Source organism: Cryphonectria parasitica (genome assembly GCF_011745365.1).
Source record: "Cryphonectria parasitica EP155 unplaced genomic scaffold M406scaffold_2, whole genome shotgun sequence".
NCBI classification, from domain to species: domain Eukaryota; kingdom Fungi; phylum Ascomycota; class Sordariomycetes; order Diaporthales; family Cryphonectriaceae; genus Cryphonectria; species Cryphonectria parasitica.
In genome coordinates, this window is record NW_024468910.1 from 5,317,113 (window position 1) to 5,325,694 (window position 8,582).

The window sequence follows — 8,582 nt, forward strand, 5'->3', positions numbered from 1 at the left end:
TATGAAAGAGGAGGGAGAGGCGAAGAGAGGAAGAGAGGGGGGGTGTGTGTGTGTGTGTGTGTGTGACCACCCTTGTCTGTCGGTTATGCACATGCAGGTTGATTGTTTTCCTGGGTTCGCTTTACCGGGAATGAGTGGGCTACTGGTGTCGATCACTTTACTGGGCCCATGCCAACTCTCAATGTGGTAGGTACCATAGTAGATCGAGAAAATGGGGACTGCCAGTGGAATTATTCCTTTTGCTCGTATGTTTCCAATGGCTCTGGGGGAGGGGCTTCTTGATCCCAGGAGGCTACGGATGAGCTCAAAAGAGAACAAGCTGCGTGGCTGCCGCGTCATGGTGAAGCAGATCCAGGAAGGCAGTGAAGAGGAGGAGGAGGAGGAGGAGGAGGAGGAAGAGGAGGAAAAAGAAAGAGAAGGAGGTATGAGATAGCTTGCAGAAACCCGCGTGCTTGGTGCAACTGAGGGAGAGACTGTGTGTGTGTGTGTGTGTGTGTGTATGTGTGTACTATGGTAGGTGGTCGACCAGGCAAGACTAGGAAATGTCTCCTCGGTGCGGCAAGTACATAGTTGGGAAGACCAACACCGTGCTGCCATTACCATGGTACTTGGATCACGGTGTGGTAGATCTTGACGAAACGGAGGTCGGCCGGAATGACGAAGGGCTCGTGGAGATACATAGTAGTAGAGAAGGGTGGTACAAAATAGACTTTCGGTAGTCAACGTCCCTGTCATTTCGTGCTTTGTTCTTATGTATGTACTGCAGTATGTACTTTTAGTTGGTTTTCTTGAGACCGAGCCAATCGCGTTGGTAGGTTCTACAGTATTTCTTCTTCCTCGACGCCATGCCATGTACTCATTTCTCCCGTGTGTGAAAGAAATGGGATCTTCAACACCACATGTAATATACAAGCATACGATCAACTCTCCTGTTCCCTTACTTTATCCTTCTTCTTTTTTCCCCCAAACCCTATTTTTCATCTCTGCAGTGCTAGACTCTTTTCACACAAAAGAATTGAGATGTCGCGCATCTGCCACAGTAGCGTACCCACCAGCTCCGGCTCAGTGGCGGATTACCCGCCCCATGGGGGACCCGATGGCCCATGCGGTACAGTATCCCGAGAGTAAAAAGAGGGGCTCCTCGGGGCTCTTCTCTCGGACCAGTTCCCAATTTGAGGGTATAGGCGCGCACATCACACATCATGGGCCTTTCTCCCCCCTCCCCCCCTCTCCTTCCCTTACCCCGGCTTGTCGGCTTGTTCTTTGTGTTGGTGGCACTTTTTTTTTTTTTTTTTTTTTTTTTTTTTTTTTTTTTTTTGTGAAAAGAACAAGGAGAAAAAATAGAGGGAAACGATGCAATTCGTTAGCCGCGATACGAGAGGGTACAGGTCACGTCACCAGCCCGCCGCTGAATCAAGGTTCCAGGAGAGGAAAGCAGTCTATTGGGCGCCGCGAATCTTTTGAAGGAGGGTCGTGAGGGGGGGGAAGGGGCGTCTGGGGGAATTGTGTGGGCAGGGGAGGGAGCAACCTTGACAAGTTTGTTAGGAAGTAGGCGGTTGTGGCTCCCGAGGACTCCGAGGCAGCTTGTGAAAGTCTTCTTTTGCTCTTCCTTCTTTCCTTTTCCAAGGTCACTGGATCTTTGGTTCCTTGGGTTCCTAACCCTGGTCGCGGCTCCTTTTGGCGTCCTTCCCTCCCCTTTTCTCCAAGCGGTTACCACGTATTACCGTCGCACAAAGAAAACCTCCGTGTGATCTGCCAATTTAGTAAGGCCATGTGAGCGCTGCCCAGTGGGAGCTAGAGAAAAGCTAAAAAAGCCCGACGATCACTGTGGGAAATTGGCCTCTCCATCAAGGTAGAGGAGCACGAGGACGCCAGAAGGGGAGCACAGTAAGCCAATACCTGATAATTACCAGGAAGGTAGACCGAGTGCGGGCCGCAACTGGGAACCTAGTGCGCCAACTGACTCGCAAGGTGATTGGAGAGTTTTCTCTGGGTCGTCGCACGAAGGTATTCGCAAAGAAAGACGGCGGTGAGAACAACAGTGAGAAGGTGCGAGGAGGGGGGGGGGGGAGGATGTGGAATCTCAAGTCTGGGCTGAACCGTTTATCATCCACTAGAATTTCGACTTTGCCTGCTATGCGTCTTGCAGCTAACCACTCTCGCCACCTGCTATAGTAGAAAGGCACTCCGTGCAACTTGTCTCTTTGTACCTGTCATTTCTCGCATGACCTGCCTGCCTTGGTCCATTGCTACTGTATCCGCTAAAACCGCAGACACGCCCCATGATGCCCTCATCTTTCCTTTTGTTTCCGTTTCCCTTCTTCTTCTTCTTCTTCTTCTTCTTCTTCTTCTTCTTCTTCTCCTCCTCCTCTCTTCGTCTCTTCTTCCAAATGTCGAGTCTGCTCTCTCATCCCAATTCTTCCCTAGCTCGTAGCAGAGGAGACCCGACCCGGAAGTTGGTCTACGCTTGCGGCTCAGCGCCTGCATGCGTCTATTAGTACCTGCCGCTCCTAGTGGAATCCGCCAATACCTGGAGAGGTTCTCCGGACAGCGCCGTCTCACGGTGGTGCACCCTGTGCTTGGTAAGGTATAGCCAGCCAGCAAATATTCATGCAGGCTTTCCACTCACATAGTCCGTCCATCTATTGATCAATTATCCTCGTCGGGGTAGTCACCCACGAGGTACCCGCACCGAGCAATACGTATGTTAATAGGAACATTCCTGTCATGTGCAAGCGCACTCACTGGCTTCTTCCTGGTTACACTCAACCCTCGTGCGTCTGGCTTAAAAGATCCAGAACTTGTCAGTACAAGCTGTGATGCCGAGCAACGCCTCGAGGGAACGAAACTTCATCAATCGAACAAGGATTGTTTCACCACAACGCCACTGTCTGATGACGGCGTCTCTTAAACCCCTCACATTGCGGGCCACTTCTGCCATAGGTAGCACACAAGGTTCGACCAACGATGCTTTTCTTTCTCTCCTTCGTCGAGGGCTGGGCTGCTTCCACCCTAACCTCCAAGAAGTACCACTAGTATGCAACTTTGTCCAAGTGGAGAGAAACCCGCTATCATGGTGCCGGATCTTTGGGTCACCAACTTACGTCCTTTGGGCGGGGGAGGGCCAAGTCTGGGGAAGTTTGGGGCCCGGCCGAGGCTATTCTTCCTTTCCCCAGATCCTTCCCCCCACACGTCCTCTTTTCACCCTATGGCCCCTTGAGCACGTCCAATCACCTCCGCAGAGGGGGCTGACTCGCTGGGGAGAGCACAGGTCACTTGATTGCGCGGCTTTTGAGAAACCGTAGGTGGGCTAGACTCGCCGGCTTAGACCTCCCAACTCGGAGATTTTGCATCTTGCAGCGGCACGATACTCCTTTTGATCTTGACCATTTTCGACGTGAAGGTTCTGTTGAGTCGTATCTGAGTGCTTCCTTGGCATTGGCGAGGTGCATTCAGGCGGCAAGGCCGACCTATCAGACACCCTGCCATTTGGTGTCCTGCGATAATATGGTAGGAGGATGAGGAGGTTGGCAAGGAACGGACACTTGATTTGGGCAGCGGGAAATGCCGTCGTCGTAATGCAGCTTTGTGTTTAACCGTCTATACCATCAAAATAGCAATACACTTTGATATATAAAAGCGGGGGGTATGGTGATCATCTTGCGTGCACCCTGGACGGTCGTTATTGGGAAGAATGGTTTGAATCTGCTCGTGCTTTTGCAGGAGAAGGTAGCTTTTGCCCTCGAGATCAACAGCATCGTTCAGTATTGTTGATCAACAAACACCATGGCGACTTATCCTAAGGAAGATGCCGATGTCTTCGAGGTGGTGGCCGTGGGCGACGAGAAGCTTATTGGCCATGTGACGGAGGTCAATACCAACTCTGTGGCCCTCACTGCTGCCATTGCCGCGCAGAAACCAAAGTTATGGAGTCCAAACATGCTCAAGCTGTACATGATCATGTCCGTCGGCTATCTCGTCTCCACGATGAACGGATTTGGTAAATTGAAACCCTCCCTTCCTCCCAATTGGTTCCAGGAAACCCAGCAGTAGGATGAAGGAGCTCACGGTTTGCTGACGGATACTCTTTGTTGTGCTCCATTTCCAGACAGCTCTCTCATGTCGGCCATTAATGCCATGAAGCCCTACCAACACGACATGGGTCTCGACGGCGCGGGCTCCTCCACCGGCATCGTTTTCATCGTGTACAACCTTGGGCAGATCGCCGCATTTCCTTTCTGTGGCCTGATCGCCGACGGATACGGTCGTCGAATGTGCATCTTCATCGGCTGCCTCCTCGTACTCGTGGGCACCGCCATCCAGGCCTCTGCGCACCACCTGGACCAGTTCGTTGGGGGGCGCTTCGTGCTGGGCTTCGGGGCCAGCATTGCCTCAGCGGCGGGCCCGGCATACACTGTCGAGCTGGCGCACCCAGCCTATCGCGGGTTCATGGCGGGCATGTACAACAACTTCTGGTGGGTGGGGAATATTCTCGCAGGCTGGACGACGTACGGGACGAATCTGCACCTCGAAAGCTCATGGGCCTGGCGCGTGCCGACCATCGTGCAAGCGGGTCTCCCCGGCGTGGTGATGTGCCTGATCCTCTTTTTCCCCGAGACGCCGCGGTGGCTGATCGCCCACGACCGACCCGAAGAGGCCCTCGCGGTGCTGGCACAATACCATGGTGACGGCGATCCCAATTCAGCGCTGCCCCAGCTACAGTACCGCGAGATTGTGGAAGAGAACCGCCTCACGCGTGATGAAAACCCGTGGTGGGACTTTCGTGAGCTGGTGCACACGCGGGCGGCGCGATACAGGCTCGCCATGGTCATCGGCATGTCCTTCATTGGACAGTGGTCCGGCAACAACGTGGTGAGCTACTTCATGCCTGAGATGTTTGCTGCGGCGGGTATCACCGACACCAACACCCAACTGTTGCTCAACGCCATCAACCCCATTTTCTCTATGCTGGGCGCTGTGTACGGTGCTAGCTTGCTAGACAAGCTGGGCCGCCGAAAGATGATGCTTGCGGGTCTGACGGGTAGTCTGTTCTTCTACATCCTCCTGACTGCTTTCACGGCCAACACGGGCATCAACTCGAACCTTGGGTACGGCGTCATCGTGGCCATCTACTGCTTCGGTATCTGCTTCGCCTGGGGCTTCACGCCGCTGCAGACGCTGTACGCCGTGGAGTGCCTCGAGAACAGGACCAGGGCGAAGGGTTCCGGGTTGAATTTCCTCTTCCTGAACATCGCCATGGTGGTCAACACGTACGGCATCAGCGTCGGCATCGAGGCCATCGCGTGGAAGCTGTACATCATCTATTGCGTGTGGATCGCCCTCGAGATGGTAGTCATCTACTTCTTCTTCGTGGAAACTGCGGGCAAGACGCTGGAGGAGCTGGGAGGCATCTTCGAGGCCGAGAACCCCCGCAAGGAGAGCACTAGGAAGGTGACGATTGAGGTGGACGAGGCTGGCAGGGTGGTCGGTATGGAGTGAGGAGGGAGGTGTCCTACTCTATGTCAGTGTGTAATTAGTGGGTCATCACAGGCAAATGTGCCCAAGGGTATATATATGCATAATAATCATAGAAAATACAGTGTCCATCTCACATAGTTGATGATATTAGTTCATTGGCTTGGTCATCATCGGCACTCTATGCACATGATTCAAAGAACGTGATGAGGGTGAGAACCAAAGCATGAAGAGATGAAGAGTTCCAAGGCAGGTAGCTCGAGGGAACGGATTTTATGATTAATTTCTACAGTGTACTTGCTTATGCTTCTACATAGTACATGTGAGGGAAGGAGAATGGGGCCGGAGGTGCTTGCCTCAGCAACCGCGACCTCTAAAACGGCAGGGGGTGGGGGCCGCACGGCGGGACTTGCCGTTGTCCACTGCGCCGTAGTGCTACGCAAACGCCCACTAAAGCAATCATACTAGTACGTCATGACCCTCCGGGCTCGGGTCTCAAAATATTTCTCCAAAAGTCGTCACAAATTATCTCGTCCCGAAGTGCCTTACATAGACCACCTGCGCAAACGACCACACTCCTGTACTGGTCTCTGTTCACGCACTCGCATAGAGACGTGTTTCACCTCAGAGAAGTAAGGTGCCAACTCTCCTAGTACGTCTTTGTCATGCGAGCTTCTCTCGTCGCGTCTAAGAGTCGCGGGCTCTCTGGGCTTTGTGCTGCGTGCGCGCGCAAGAGACTTGCCACGTTTACAACAACAGCAACCACGCTCTTCGCGAGAACATACTCGACTAGGACAGACCTTTCTCCTCCCCCTATATTACAGGTTCCTTCGAATATCGCCTTCTCTCGACGATGGTCGTCCGCCTCGGCGCCGCTGCGCGCAAAGCAGGACGACAGTGCCTCTCAAATTAAGGAGGAGACCTCACAGCCCAAGATCAGCCATAAGCCACTTCCCTTCTATTCCCTCTTCCCACAGACGCTGCCTGATGGACCGCCGCCAACAGGGCCCTTCGAGATTGATGTGCGCGCCCTACGCCGCGAGTTCTTACAGCTCCAAGCCGCCTCCCACCCCGACTTCCACCACGCCGCCTCCGCCTCGGCAGACGCGGACCCCCCTTCGACAACGCACTCGGCCACGCGGCGCAAGGCTGAGGCCCTGTCCAGCCATATCAACACCGCGTACAAGACCCTCTCCTCGCCCCTGCTGCGGGCGCAGTACATCCTCTCTGAGCGTTATGGCATCGACCTCGCTGGCGACGAGGCCTCCTCGCTCACGGGCCCGCCGGACCCGGACCTGTTGACTGAGGTGCTATACGCGCGGGAGACGATCGAGGAAGCAGCGAGCGAGAAGGATTTGGAAGGCGTGCGCGTCGAGAATGAAGAGAGGATCAAGACGTGTCTGGCGGAGCTGGTGCGTGCCTTTGCTGCCGAGGACGTGCAGGCCGCAGTGCGAGAAACGGTCAGGTTGAGGTACTGGGAGAACATCAGGGAAAGTGTGCGGAATTGGGAGGAGGGGAAACCGATCGTGCTGCAGCACTGAGATGTGGAGTGCAATTTGCGCTAGAGATCTATAGAGAGGATGAAGCTGCTGAGATAAAGATACAACACTTAAGACAATAGCATAGCGTTCAAACACCAAAGCACTCATGGCCTGGTGTGAAGGGCTGAATACCAGACCATCTCATCTCCCTCTCCCAAGACGTTTGAAAATTCATCTTGTGTCCAAATTTGTCGCCTGCACTGGAACTTGATGAGCATATAAGAAAGGGAGGAAGAGAGGCACTGCACCACACAAAATAAAAAGATCGAGACAGATTGGTTTAAAACGTTTAAAATTCGTAAAGTGGTATTTTATGGTCTCAACACGAGTTGTTTATGCATCCGTGTTGAGTGTACATGTCATACAGACGAGGCCATCCTGTCGTATGTACAAGCTCTGCGTCCGACTTGTCTCTCCCCTTGTTGAGAATACTAAATCAACCTCCAGGACCCAGCCCAAACGATAACGATCAGTCAAGATCGCACCGAGAGAGAGGAGAATCGACCCGGTCGTTCATACCCTGTCCCTTCGTCCCATGCGTTCTCTACCCCCACCTCTTCGGTATTCCTCTCGGCTCATCTCAACCCCCAAAAGGGTGAGACGGGTTTCGTCCCCAATCTTGTTTGTCTGAGAAACAAAACTCTTGGGGTTTCTTTAAGCAGAGAAAGGCTGGGCAACGGAGCCACGCTTGGCAGTGGTGTTGGTGGCAGCAGCGGCAGTGGTCATCTGGATGGCAACGTTGCCGCCAAAGGGACCGTTCTTGTTGTTGTTGGCCAGCTTGACGAGGCAGACGTTGGACTGGCCGTTGATGGTGCCCGTGCAGGTGGTGCCGGCGGGGACGGAGAAGGCAACGTTGAAGTCCTGGTTGACGTTGCTGGCCCGCTTGCTGATGACGCCAGAGTTCTCGAGCAGGCTGCGGATGTACGACTTCTTGGTGATGCTCTTGGGGCACTCGCCATCGTCGCCCGGGACGTCGGCCAGGGTGCTGAGCTCCGTGCCCTGCGAGTAGGCGCCCGTGCCTGTGGGGTCGATGACGGCCTTGATGGGCCCGCAGCCGTCCGAGGTGACGACGTGGAAGGTGGCGTTGATGGTGCTGGCCACCTGCGGCAGCGTAGAGCCCGACAGCTCCATCGCCTGGGCCAGATCGTCCGTCTTGAGCTTGCCGGTGTCTGTTGTCTCGCCCAGCGAGTCGGTCTTCAGGCTCTTGCCGTTGAAGGTGGTCGTGTCCACCTCAGTCTTGGAGTTGGGGCCCGAGCCGGGGACGACACCGCCCTGAATGCCCAGAGCGGTTGTATTTCCACCCTGGTCGCCTACAACCGCGGCGACCTTGCCGTGGGCAGAGACCAGAGGGGAGGTGGCAAGGGCGACGAGGAGAAGCTTGGCAAACATTTTGACTGATGTGGGGTTTTTTATGGGTTTGATTGGAGGGAAAGTGAAGATAATATGTTTAGATGGAAATGATAAAGAGAACCGAAAAAGGTTGTAATAGAATCGAAAAGGCACAGCCTTGAGGGTAGAAAGAAAGAAGTAAAGAGGAGATGGTTGATGAGGAAAGATGTTGTTGTT

General features: G+C 54.0%; 3 protein-coding genes across 3 annotated transcripts; 2 read left to right on the forward strand and 1 right to left on the reverse strand.

The window, feature by feature from the left end:
- Nucleotides 1–3,786: 3,786 nt before the first annotated feature.
- Nucleotides 3,787–5,499, forward strand: M406DRAFT_52456 (uncharacterized protein; the record flags this gene model as incomplete). Its single annotated transcript, XM_040924478.1, has 2 exons — nt 3,787–4,000; nt 4,109–5,499. The coding sequence occupies 2 exons, from the start codon at nt 3,787–3,789 to the stop codon at nt 5,497–5,499; spliced, it is 1,605 nt and encodes a 534-aa protein (XP_040780301.1).
- Nucleotides 5,500–6,140: 641 nt separating this feature from the next.
- On the forward strand, nt 6,141–7,016 carry M406DRAFT_250139 (Co-chaperone Hsc20; the record flags this gene model as incomplete). The annotated part of the gene is made up of 1 exon (XM_040916677.1): nt 6,141–7,016. The coding sequence occupies one exon, from the start codon at nt 6,141–6,143 to the stop codon at nt 7,014–7,016; it is 876 nt and encodes a 291-aa protein (XP_040780302.1).
- Nucleotides 7,017–7,293: 277 nt separating this feature from the next.
- M406DRAFT_321257 (uncharacterized protein) lies at nt 7,294–8,582 on the reverse strand. The gene has a single exon (XM_040919489.1). It carries the CDS (start codon nt 8,403–8,405, stop codon nt 7,671–7,673), a length of 735 nt encoding a protein of 244 aa, XP_040780303.1. The 5' UTR covers nt 8,406–8,582; the 3' UTR covers nt 7,294–7,670.